This window comes from Macaca thibetana, chromosome 12, assembly GCF_024542745.1.
Source record: "Macaca thibetana thibetana isolate TM-01 chromosome 12, ASM2454274v1, whole genome shotgun sequence".
NCBI lineage: Eukaryota > Metazoa > Chordata > Mammalia > Primates > Cercopithecidae > Macaca > Macaca thibetana.
In genome coordinates this window covers 37380341-37393787 of record NC_065589.1, presented here as the reverse complement: position 1 = coordinate 37393787, position 13447 = coordinate 37380341, and the positions used below count along the sequence as shown (strand labels likewise).

The window sequence follows — 13447 nt, the reverse complement described above, 5'->3', positions numbered from 1 at the left end:
CAGAGCTCTGTTAATCTAGAGTTAGTTTTTCCCCACTGTTGAGGCAAGACCCTTCTTCACATTCGAATGGATGCCCTTCAGTTATGAAGTTTTCCACTCTGGCTGTTGGAAATAGGCACTATTCCCAGCCCTATGTGAACTTCGCATGCTGTTCCTTTTCCAGTTTGGAATGGTTCTTTGCCAACTCTTGGGGTAATTTTCTTACACACATGTGATCATCAGTATTCAACTAAATATATGAAGAGATTTTTCTGAAGATAGTATTGCTCTTTCCTCTCTGGTTCTCTGCTCTGCAACCTCTGTCTTCTTGGGCTTCCTGGGATGGCCAGCACCATGTCCTCAAGCTGGGGCCATCACTGGGTTCTGCTTGGGTGTTGTCTTTCCCGCACAGCTGCCTGGAGGCTTTCTTCGGAGAATAAGCTGGGGCAATTGTGGAGTTCACGTCCTTTGTATTCCATCTCTTGGGGTCACTGCATTTTGTTGCCTAATGTCTAATCTGTTGAATGCCATTGTTTCTTGTTTTGTCTAGTTTTTAAAATTGTTTCGGGGAGGATTACAAATCTGTTCCCTTTTACTCTATTTTGACTAGATACAGAAGTCTAATTCTTAAGTATTTAATATACACACAGACACAAACACATGTATTGCTGTTATACTGAAAAAATTTTATTATATTGTATACATCTCTGGGTCAATGAATTTGGTTTCTCCTGTTGTAAACATGGAAGCAACGACCCAGTTAAAATAAAGAAGATAAAGAGAAAATGAAGTTATATTCATAAAAGATCCAATAAACATACTTATTCATAGCTGTCTTCAAGATATCTACCAATAAAAGTGAGGTACCCCAGGGTAGGCTGGAAGAAAAAATGTTTCTCAAATCTCTGCCAGTAAAATTTTTAACTTATTATGAATCTATATTAATTTACTGTTTAAAAATTGTCTGATTTACAAGCCGGTCTGATCCTTGTCTCTTTCATTTCTTCTCCTCAGTGCCAGATGAAAGCAAAGTTCACTCATTGGCTGGACACAAATCGGGTAAGAAATTCCTTGTAACTGACTATATTCCCCTTCCTGGAAATCACTGGCTGTGTTTTAGTAGCAGTTGGAACCTGTTTCTATCCACTAATCGCTGAAAGGCTTTCTAATTAATACAGGAGATGTCTCTGACTTCCACAAAGATGAATTATTGCTTGGCTGTGTGCATAGTGGCATAATGTATGCTGACTCAGAATGTTTGGGAGCAAAGAATAAAGATTTCCAAAAATATATATATAAAACCAAAAATCTTAAATCTGTACTCCAGCTGAACACTTAAAAACAATTGCAAGAAAACCCAAGAAAGTTCAAGACTCTTTCCCATGATGACTTTCATATTTAAGTGGTAGGAAAAAAGATTCCAGAATAAGAAAGATATGGTCATTTTTTTCTCCTCAAAAAAAAGAATAGGATTTTTTTTTTTTTTTTTTTTTCTGCCTGTCATCAAAATGGATTGTTCCAGGGATGTATGCGTTATTTTTCTTTAGAGACATGAATGAGCTCCCTAAATATTCTCTAGAAAGTCCACAAAAATTTCTAAGCGTCTCTTAGGTCTTTATCATGTGTGAGTTACCTTCACTCCTAAAATCCAAGCTGTTTCTTCATGGCCAAGTAGACTGCCTCCTACTCCTTTTGCCTTCCTCCATCATCATTTATTCACATTAGTTGAAAATGTTTAAAGCTACTAAGCTAGCAAATAGTGGAGTAATCTCTTTCCTCTGGGGCACATTATTTTGGAGGAGAAAATGTCCATTTTGCTCGTAGCATTGCCCCTCCAAACAACAGAAGGATTATGATTTGCTAACATCACTCCGTTGGTGAAACAAAGAGTCTTTCCCATCACCAAGTGTCTCCTGTGTTTGTGTGCCAATTATGTTTTCAGCAGTAAGTGGCCTTGTTGCCTCATTACCTCCATCATGTTCCAGGGCAAGATTATGATTTTTTTTCTTTCTTCTTTCTCCAGATTCTCTTGTGATAACAGCAGGGAAGGGCTGGTTCACAACTCTTAGATTTTTTTTCTTGCTTTCCCTAATAAAAAGCCTAAGAAGTTAGATCACTGTGAAAGAAGAGATTTCTGTGGGAGTGATAAATTGCCACATGCTGTTTGTTCCCAACATCCTCTTCCATTAAATTCTCTACTACTGGACATATTTTTAGGAGCTTCAGAAGGAAGTTATCATGACCAGGGAACCCCAAGAATAATCTATAATATCTTCATCTTAAATACATGCTACTGTTTGTAGTTCATATATATGTATATATATGTGTGTGTGTATATATATATACACAAAATAATACCTGAAGATGAAAAGTCTTTTCTGTGTGCTGGGATAGGCTTCAAGGCAAAAAGTTGAAGTCCTTTTCCTTTTCCGGAATGTTTATCAATTCGGTTTTTGAAAATGAGCAAATAATAAATTTTCTGGCTTTTTCCAGGAAATCAAATCTTATTCTAATCCTAATTGCCAAGCACACTGCTATTAGGTGGCAATTAAAAGTTTGTCACTCTTTTAAGATGAGAACTTTGTCATCTTTGTATATTGGCATAACATTTTATGTAAATTTCAATAATCTGTCTTTGCACAGTGTGATATAAAAATATTAATAAAGAACTATGCTAAGTGCAAAACTTGAAATAATAACCTTCCAAAAACTTTTTAGTCAAAAATGGCAGAATTTTAAAGCCGTCACACAGGTTCATTGCAAATTCCATATGGCAACTTCACTTTAGCTGATAGAAATAGTTCCGGCAGTCTTTATGTCACATGAACCACCCTGTTTAAATACATCTGATGTTTTAAAGAATATTTCTGTTACTAATGTACTGTTATTCCAACATGCACTATTCTTATATTTTTAAGTACTATTATAACATATCACTACTTCAGATTTCTCACTGGGCATCTGTAGAAATGCTGAAAAATAACCAGACACTTGATAACTTTGGAGCAAAAGTGGCCTGCGATGAAAAGGGCTAAACAATCACCGAAAATCATATACTTTAGAGTCACATTAAGTGAGAGCATCTTGTAAAACACTAGAAACGGTTCTGAGAAAGCACAAAGCAGCATTAGAGGAAAGTATTCAACTAAGGTTCAAATTTTATGTACTCTAAGAACATACCCTTCCCCGTTTTTTGTTTTTTTGGTTTTTGTGTTTGAGACAGAATCTCTTTCTGTCACCCAGGCTGGAGTGCAATGGCATGATCACAGCTCACTGCAGCCTCGACTTCCCTGGCTCAGGTGATCCTTCCACCTCAGCCTCCTGGATAGCTGGGACCACAGGCGCATGCCACCATCCCCAGCTAATTATTTTTATTTTTTATTTTTTGTAGAAATGGGATTTTGCCATGTTGCCCAGGTTAGTGTCAAACTCTTCTGGGCTCAAGCAATCCACTCGCCTTAGCTTCCTGAAGTGCTGGGATTACAGGTATGAGCCACAGAGCCTGGCCACTCCCCCAATTTTTTACATTTCTTTCTTTTGGAAAATTAGTCTTGAATCATAATGATCCTCAGGAACTCATCCCTCACATAAAACGCAGTTCCCCTCTGTGCGTTGCATTTACGTGAAGGGATGTCTCGTTGGGATTCGGTGGTGGTGGTGGCGGCGGCGGCAGCTGCAGCAGCAGAGGGATAAGGGTTCTCTTGATTGTAACAACCTCTTTCAGTTAGAAAGTCATTTTTTAAATTCATCTAAATTTACCTGTAGTCTCAGTCGGCTACAGGTCATCTGTGACCACTAAGCATGTTACCAGATCGTATTTTAACTTATAAATCTCTACTTACCTCACCATTGTTAAAAGGAATCACTTAAGTTCTTTTTGTTGCAGTATTGCCCCCTTTCCCAAATTCTTTCTTCAGATCTTCAGAATATTTAAGTTAAAATATGATTTTTTTTTTTTTTTTTTTGAGACAGAGTCCTGCTCTGTTGCCCAGGCTGGAGTGCAGTGGCGCAATCTCTGCTCACTGCAACCTCTGCCTCCCAGGTTCAAGCAATTCTTCTGCCTCAGCCTCCTGAGTAGCTGAGATTACAGGCATGCGTGTGGTGCCTGGCTACTTTTTTTTTTTTTTTTTTTTTTTGTATTTTTTTATGCTAAGAAGAATCTCTCACTCTTTCTCTTTAGCTATAGAAATGTGAGCAGCTTTTATACTATCCAAGACCAACAGGAAGTTAAACAAATTAAATTGTGTATACTGACCTAAATCTGTCATCCAGCCTCTTATTCGAGACGACATTCAACATTTTAATAAATTCATCTGAGTTAAAATTTCTTGAGTCAGCTACTTAGTCTGTAAAGAGCCATTTCGTGTCAAGTTCCATCTGTTGGTCTGGCTTGGGTCCCTCCCAAATTTGTGACAATATTTTTGGCACCCTTTTCTCGGCTTAATTTTTAAATGGTTGATACTTCAGAGCTCAGATCCAATCAAAGGCCCAGGTAAAATAAATCTTTCTAACATTTTTGGCCCAAAATGTAGTGTTCCCCTCACCCCTTCTGGAATTCTTCCAGTATTCTTGAGATTTCTCTGAGGACCTATTTCAGGGGTTTCCCCAAAAGGGCACTGCATCTCATTACCTTGGCAAGGAAGACAACAGGATGGTTCTCCTGTTTCTGAGCTGGTAGAATCCTCCTCCACATATGAGAGATATTTAAGTCTATGGTATGGTAAGACCTGCCCAGAGAAGTTAGAAATAAAATACCCTTTGTTTGGTTCCTTGAAGAAAAATCACAAGTTTCATAGAGCCTTGAAAAACCAAAAATATCTTTAACCTCTTTCCTTGTTTCACTCATTGAACTCTGACAAAATTCAAATTCTAGCAATGGCTGGAGAAAAAACAAACAAAAAAACAGAAAAATGTATGTTTTTAACAATAAAACCATTTTTAAATGATTTAAATATTCTGAGGGAACATTAGGATCCAGAGAAAATGTCATCAAATTTAGCAAAGCTTTATTATTATTATTATGCTTTAATTTTGGTTAAACTCAGGGTCTTAACATATGTCGGAGAAGGAATTCTTATTTTCTTTCTGTCTACTAAAATGACACCTCAACCAATAGTTTAATGCTCCTTTACGTTCAGACAGAAAGGGCTTATAAATTTTACTTTTTTTAGTGTCTTCTTTTTTATTTTTTTATTTTTTGTTTTGATTTACTGCTTGGAACTGTTTTAATATGTATTGACTGTCTGCAGAGATCTTTGCTGACCCAGCTCTTTAAGATGATGCAGTACTACAGAAAGCCGATGAGTTCTTCTTTATGAGCTCTGACATATTAATTAGCAAAATGGACTAAAAAGCTTGGCTATTTCTGTTTTAATTTCTTATATTCTCAAACACCTGTCCATATAGCTGTAAAACAGGCAAGTCTGTGAAAGTAATGGTTGGCAGCAAGTCCAGACCTTTTCTGAGACAACTTTATCAATTAATGAGCAAGTACTCATTAACAATCTAGGGGGCTATTTCTATGTGCGGCCACTAAGTATGTTTGGTATCCTAACAGTTTGATGAAAAAACTGAAGCTCAGGGAATTTAAATACTTGATCTTGGCTGGGCACAGTGGCTCACGCCTGTAGTCCCAGCACTTTGAGAGGCCAAGGCAGGCGGATCATTCGAGGTCAGGAGTTTGAGACCAGCCTGTACAACATAGTGAAACCCCGTCTCTACTAAAAATACAAAAATTAGCTGGGCATGGGGGCCCACACCTGTAATCCCAGCTACTTGGGAGCCTGAGGCAAGAGAATCGCTTGAACCCACGAGGTGGAGGTTGCAGTGAGCCAAGATCATACCACTGTGCCCCAGCCTGGGCAACAGAGCACACAAAAAAATTAAAAATTAAAAATTAAAAAACTTGATCTCCAGCTGGTAACTAGTTTGGGGTAAGAATATGAACCCCAGTATTGTATGGTGGAGCTTATGCTTTGGGGCAATTTATATTTCACTAACATGTGCCTTATGCCCACATTCCAAAAACAGAGAATGCAGGAGTAAGACACAGCCCCTACATGACACATGCATATCAAGATATCTGATACATCTTTACTTGCATTGTGTAAGCTCAGCCAGCTGAACCAGGACACAATAGCTATAATTTCTCTACCAAACTACTGTAGTTCTTGAGTATGAGAGGGACATCTAATCTGATCATTCTTGCCTTTGTTTCCTTACATGTATGTGTGCATGTGTACATGTATAGGAATGTGTGGGCCAAGTTGAGAGCTGTGTGAGAGAGAAGATGTGCATTAGATGTGTATGAATTATAGCAAAGGCACATGTGCAGGTAATGTGTATCCTTATAACAAAGGCCAAGAGTTTAGTATGCAAATTACTACTTCGGCAGGTCTTACATTTTGTTCTAAATGCAATGTGTATAAACATCAAATCTGTAGTGTTCAAATGTGGCCTAAGAAATTTCTAGATCCTTGCAAAAGAACAGAGCTTTTAAAACCATAGGGTGATTGGATAGTCACTTTAATTCAAGAGCAATGAGTTATTAAATGACATTTCATAAATTGTGTTGTCTTATTATTCCAGACTTTCATAGAATATTAAAATTGAAATGTGCATTTACATTTTGGAATGTCAGTTATGGTCATTTTAAAAATGTTTACATCTTTAAAAATTGCAATCAATTGGATTGCATATTTTCATGAATTTTTATGGTTATTATTGATGCGGAGCTAAAATTTTCAAGTTAGCGGTTAGTGTACTTGAACTCTTTCTTTTCACATCGACTCATTAAGACATGACAGCATGGTTCTCTATTTGGACAAACATCTTTACTGGATGCTTTCTAAGCTTTTGTCATTTGTTATGTTGGATAAATATAGCTTTAGACACAAGAAATATATACATTTCTCACATGCTGCAGGCTTGGTTTATATTTCCATGGAATTCAGGAAGTTGTCATAAAGAACTTAGCAATATGTCTAGTGTTCTTCCTATACAAAGTTGATTGTGAAGCAACTCTGATATTTCCACATTTGCAAAAAAATTACTGAATAATGTGGTCTGTAAAATTCAGTGAATCAAACTGAATTAGAAACAAATATATCAGTCTTTTTAATAAAATTATTTACTCCTCAAATGTGGAGCTAGTTTATGCATCTCTAAAATTCATGAGTAAAAAAGAGGCAACGTATATTTCCAAATCAAATTTCAAAATAAATAATTTTAGTTCCACTCATGTTTACTAAATGCCCACTCTGCAACAGATATTGTGTTAAGTACTGAGATACAAAGTAAAATAAGACATGTTCTCAGCCTTATACAATGTTTATAATGTGGTAGAGGAGAAAAAATACAAATGCCTAATTCAGTATTTGTTTGATACCCTCATGTTAAAGAGTTCAATGCAAAAACCTCACAGAGGAAATACTGCTTAATTCCATTTGGAATTGGGGATGGCTGTCAGGTTTCAGAAAGGATGTGCTTCCATAGCAGGATCTGAAAGCAAAATAGAAATTGGAGATATGGAAAAGGTCAATGAGCCAACACATTTCAGGCATCTGGAAAGTCCTGAGAACATGAAACATCATGGTATATTTAAGAAACTTTAAGCAGTTCAGTGTGGCAGCAGTACAAAGGGAAAGTGACGAGATATCAAGTTGAGCCAAGTAGGCAAAGATTAGACCATACAGACTCCCACCAAATGAAAAAGTGCCATTTTATCCCATAGGCTCAGATAATCTAAGATTAAAGAAAAGAGGTCACTTTTATATTCTAGCAATATCAATCTTTTGACTGTAGGAACCTGAAGGGACGCCCCCCCCCTCCCCCCGCTCCCCGCCAAAAAAAAAGGAGAGAGAGACTAATAGTCCAGGTAAGAGATGATGTTGGCATAAGTGTCAGTGATTAGCAATGGAAGGGGAAAGAAAAGTAAGAAATATTTAGGCAAGAAAGTTTTGAGTATTTTTTTTAAGTTAAACTTAATGGGTAAGTAAAAAAGGGTATCCAACTTGATTGTCATTGTACTTGTCACTTATCGCTACAACTATGCTGCATAATAAAACCAACAGGAAACATTTATTTCTTGATCACATATCTCCAGGTATACTGGAATTTGCTGATATCTCCAGTATTTGGGTTTAGCTCCAACTTTCAGGTTAGGACCAGCTTTTCTGCAGGTGTTGACCAGCGATTTCCTGCAGCATTTACTTCTTGATAACAAGAGTGAGAAGATAGAGACAGGGTAGATAGACACTTAAGAGTGAAGTGTATTAACACAAAGGCTGTGGCCGCCCCTCACCGCCCCCCTGCCCGCCCCCCGCCCCCACACACAAAGGAGGCCACGGAGTTGATGGAACTGATGGAGGAAATGCTGGGACTATGGGTCAGTGCTGACACATCCATGGCTATACGCTTGGTCTTCTTGGCCTTGGCTGGGCTGGTGGATGGGAAGCCAATATGGATCACCTTGTGGATGGGTGCAAAGAAACCAAATTTGGGCAGGCACTGGAAGTACCTGGGGAAGCAGGAGAGACTCACAGTGCTGTCATGGCCCCACAGCCTGGAGCCTCCCCTGCCTCCTCTGCCTCTTCAGAGCCCAGCAGAAAGAGAGGGAGAGAAGCCTCCTTGGGGTTCCATTACCTACACTCCAAGATGGAAATCATTCAGGTGGATAGATGATGAAGGTAGTAGACGGCAAGGATGACTGAGAGTAGAAGGAAGAGTGACAGGTTAGCATGAGCTGTGCAGGAGCAAGATTCCATATGAGCAAAGTGCAGAAAGTGAAAATGAGGAAAAAGGACCAAGTTGGATCTCTTTCTCACCCTGACCTCCATGATATGGGTGTGAGAAGCTTCAATTGAGAAAGGTGCTGAGAAAGTATAATTCATAGTGGAGAATTGAGGTGGTTTGAAAGAAGAGGTTGGGTTGAAAATGAACAGTATTTTGTCAACCATGGAAGGATAGTTGGACTCGAGAAGGCAAGGTGGAAGACTCTAGGATGAGGGGAGAAGTAGGACAGCAAGTCACACTGGAAGATACACAGAGTGGTATCATAAGGCCAACAGCACAGGAAAGAGCAGGTGACCGGGTCTTGTGTCTTGGAAGTGACCGAGATCAGCAGTAGTGATGGGGTTGCGTAGATGGCAACTTTTTTGGTGAATAAAGAAAAAACTTGGGTCAGTTCAGACTCAGTGGTGGCCTAGATGAATTATTTCTTTAAAGATTTCCTGTGTCTGACGAATGAGGAGATCAAGAATTTCCAGAAGGAAATGGTCCCAGGTTTACAGAAGGTTTGAAAAGATGCCTTATTTCCACTAGGAATGGGAGGTACAACAAGCATAGATGATCTTTCTAGAAACTTAACATCAAGAGAAAGGAGAGAGATATGTCTAGAGAAGATAAGAAAAGTTGTTTTTATTGTTCTATTTTATCTTATTAATGAGAAACACTGAATCATGTTTATAGAATGAGAGAAAAGAGATATTCGTAAGGAGAAGATGGATTGGGAAAGAAGCAATTGTTTAAGGAACTGGTTTAAGAGTGTAGTTTTGTAGTAGTTGGCCTTGGCAAGGATGAGCATTGGGTGTAGGGAAGGTGGTAGGGGTGCCTGTGTTATAGGTAAATTTATAGGCGGAGGAGTGGGAATTAAAGATGTTAATGGTTGACCGTGCACGGTGGATCACGCCTGTAATCCCAGCACTTTGGGAAGTCAAGGCAAACGATCATTTGGGGTCAGGAGTTCCAGACCAGCCTGGCCAACATGGTGAAACTGCATCTCTACTAAAAATACAAAAATTAGCTGAATGTGGTGGCAGGCACCTGTAATCGCAGCTACTTGGGAGGCTGAGGCAAGAGAATCGCTTGAACCTGGGAGGCAGAAGTTGCACCGAGCCAGGATCGTACCATGGCACTCCAGCCTGGGTGACAAGAGCAAAACGCTGTCTCAAAACAAACAAACAAACAAACAAAAAAGTTAATGGTCTCAATTTTCTAGATGATGTCAGATCTATATATAATTACATTATAGGGTTGATAACAGGCTGCCAAAGAAAAGAAGAAACGCTATAGATAATAAGTAACCCATGTTGGGGTATGTTTAAGTCACTGAAGCAAAATTGGATGGAAAACTACGAAAAAAGCTATGTTTCACACACACGTACCCATACACATTCATACACATCCACACACACTATAGTCAAGGGTCTGGTTGTGGATGAACTACAGTTGCTTCCTAAAGTAAAATGTTTCTTATCATTTCGGATTATATTTCCAATTCTCTACTTATAGTGAAATTACAGAATACAAGGATTAAATGTAGTATTATATGTCTCTATTACAACCAGACTACTTGAAAGAGTACACTGAGGCCCTGAGAGAGGAAGTGAACCTCATCAGAGGCCCAGCTGTGGAGCAACAGATCCCAGGCTCCGATCCATTGACTTCTATTTCTGCAGTCTCATACTTGGTACCATGAGCTACCAGTTTTGCCTGATTTAATAACCTAAACCATCATTAAAATCCCCCAAATTTCCCCATACTCAGCGTGAATAATAGAAAGATTTGTTTGGCATAGCACTGATAATTTTTCTTTTAAGCTTTTTCTGTTAAAACCTACCAGAATTTAATAAGTTTCTACATATAAAGAATCTTTATTTTGTTCAAAATTTGTATATACTTTGTAAGTCTATAGTTGCTACTCATTATACTTTTTAGCTTTATTATCGTGTTTTCTTTCTTTTTAACATAAATGCACAGGAGAAATTATTTCTGAGCTCTGATGGAATGTATTGATATGGCGTATTTTGGTATATATTTGTCTGCTTTGACCTCATATATTGATATTTACATTACAGAATTCTCAGTAGCAAAACTCTTCATTATCCTATCTTTCTCATTATTCATAATTTGACAGTTTATCCTTGGAGATAAAATTTACTCTGCTTCAGTGTGCATTGATTTAGAAAATTTATAGTTTCTAAAATTTGTTGAATTGTTTGAATAAATGAAAAATAATTTTATAAAGAGAAGAGGGTATTTTTATATACATCAGATACTTCTAATATGGCTGATCTCTCAAACTTCACTCTCCATGGGTAATATATGTCTTATATATTTAGAAAACAGTGGTTTAGAAGTGACAATTCTAATTGTGCTTCTAAATGCCAGAGTGATCATCTGAGTTAAAAAATGTTATTAAGCGATTACATAAAGATTGATAAATCCAAAGTGAATGTTTGACATCAAAACTTTACTGTAGGCTGAGCTATCTACACCCAACCTAGGATCAGCTCTGCAGCTGGAGAGGAACAAGAGTAGGAGCCACACAAAGCAGTAACGAACTTAAAAATTACACTAAAATGCCATAATCAGAATTTCATTGTATGAATTTGGATGTACCATGGGTAGAAATAAATCACATTCTTGAAAACATAATGACGGAATAATAACTGAATTTTAACCTACAATTTTAACATTAATTCTATCTTTTTTCCTTTATATTTGGCTGTAGGCTACCATCAGTACACTTTTTGCAATGAGAATATTCTGATAAAATCGTCAGAGTCTATACCTAGTAGCTTTACATAATAGCAGGCCCTTACGAAGGATAGATTTGGAAAGAGCTAGAAAGATTTTCAGTCCCCACCTAATTATTTTAGAAAGATTTACATGGAAACTTGGAATTTAAAATTGCTCTTCTAAAGAAAGATATTTTATGTGTAAATTAGTTATAGAGAAACTTAAAAAAAAATCTGAGATGCTCTGATTCCAGTGACCAAGGGAGATTATAAGCTACCTACTTGCAAGACCTTTCATTTTAAACATCTTTGGAAAATCTAGTCTGCCAGTGTTCACTGAATGGCTGTCTAGCCATTCTAGCAATGTTTTAAATCTTAAGATTTTTCAAGTAAATCTAAGCTGACACGTAATATTGGAAGTACACATTAAAAACTCAACCTGGGAAATCTGAAGGTGAACTCTTACATAATGGACCTCCCAGTCTATGTTGAATAATGTATATCAAGCTGAAATTTTATTTTTAAAATCTGATAAAGTTATAATATTGCCAACTAACATTGACAAATATTTTAGGATGTATTGGTTTTCATAATATTGCTGTTACTTCATGTAAGATGAAGGGTGTGTAGGTGTACGCCTTTCAAACATGAATCGAATACTGTTTACTAGAGGTAAGAGGAAGCCTTAAAAGACATGTATTTCAAGAAGAGTGTTGCCTCCTCACAAAGCACTCTTTTGTTCCTACATCGAGGCTCCAGTAATGTGATGAATTTCAGTATTATTAACCAGTTATACCAATGCTTCCATCACCTTGTCATGACCTGCCCTTCTAGCCTTGTCTTTTGCCACCATCACCCTCTATCTACAGGTTCCCAACTCCCCGCTACTCACAGTTACTCTCTAATCATATTTAGCCCTTTCATGCCTCGGAGCCCCAGTTGAACTCTTGAAGACACACCTCCCAGAGAAACCTTCCCCTGCTTTCTCAGGCAGCCTCTCTCTTGATGCCCAGTATTGTTTAACTTCTAGTGACTCTAGGTTCCGTTCTTTCATACTTTTCTTGCCTTGACTCACACTTCTACTCCAGAGCCTGTCAGTTCCTGTAAGAGATAGGGAGAAAAACAGTTTTTTCTATTCTCACACATACAACACAGAACACTAAGCACAGCGCAGAATGCTTCAATTCTGGTCACCAAAATGTGTATGGTTTTCCCCCGCACACACTCACCAGTTCTCCAGTGGACAGCAACTCAGTGTCCTATAATTCAATTCAATTCTGACACTGTCTACCTGACAATAGAGTCAGATCCTACAGATTAAGCTCTTAGTTCCACAAGCCTGTCCCATTCAAAGCCAGTCCCAAGTCCTAAGCTGTGACTCAGCCTCTGACCAGCTGTCATTCACAGCTTCCATGACCCTCCTCAGGTTCAATTAATACTCTAGAGTAGCTCACAGAACTCAGGTAAATGATTTACTTAGGCTTATTTATTATAAAGAGCATTGCAAAGGATACAGACGAAGGACTGGATGGAAGAGATGAATAGAGCAAGGTTGTGGGAAGGTTCTAGGAGCTTTCATGCGCTCTCTGGGTGCACCACCCTCCACGCATCTCCGTGTGTTCAGCAGTCTAGGAGCTTTCCAAACCCTGTCCTCTTGGGTTATTACGGAGGCTTCCTTGAGTAGTTAGGATTGATTACATTATTGGTCCTTGGTTAGCAACTCAACTTTCAGCCCTTTTTCTCTCTCTGGGGCTTAGAGGGTAGGACTGAAAGTTCCAACCCTCTAGTCACTTCATTGATTCCCTTGGCAGGCAGCCCCAAATCCTGAGGCTCTTCAAGAGCTCTTGTTCATCAGTCATCTTATTAACATTTAAAGATACGTCACTTTGGAGATTCCAAGGGTTTTAGGAGCTGAGTGTCAGGAAATGAGAGGAAACCCAAATATATAT

General features: G+C 38.2%; 2 protein-coding genes across 5 annotated transcripts in view; both read left to right on the top strand.

Annotated features, from left to right (window-relative positions):
- The window catches only part of EEF1B2 (eukaryotic translation elongation factor 1 beta 2), a 954602-nt gene that overhangs the window by 25653 nt on the left and 915502 nt on the right, over positions 1–13447 (top strand). The window lies entirely within an intron of this gene.
- Positions 1–13447, top strand: part of PARD3B (par-3 family cell polarity regulator beta) — a 1099140-nt gene that overhangs the window by 713661 nt on the left and 372032 nt on the right. For all 4 annotated transcript variants that reach the window (XR_007718129.1, XM_050750804.1, XM_050750806.1 and 1 more), the window contains one exon: positions 994–1038. Coding sequence is in view for 3 of the 4 variants with exons in the window: in XM_050750804.1 (XP_050606761.1) it covers positions 994–1038 (45 nt within the window). In the remaining variant the exon portion in view is untranslated. The remainder of the gene's footprint in view (positions 1–993; positions 1039–13447) is intronic.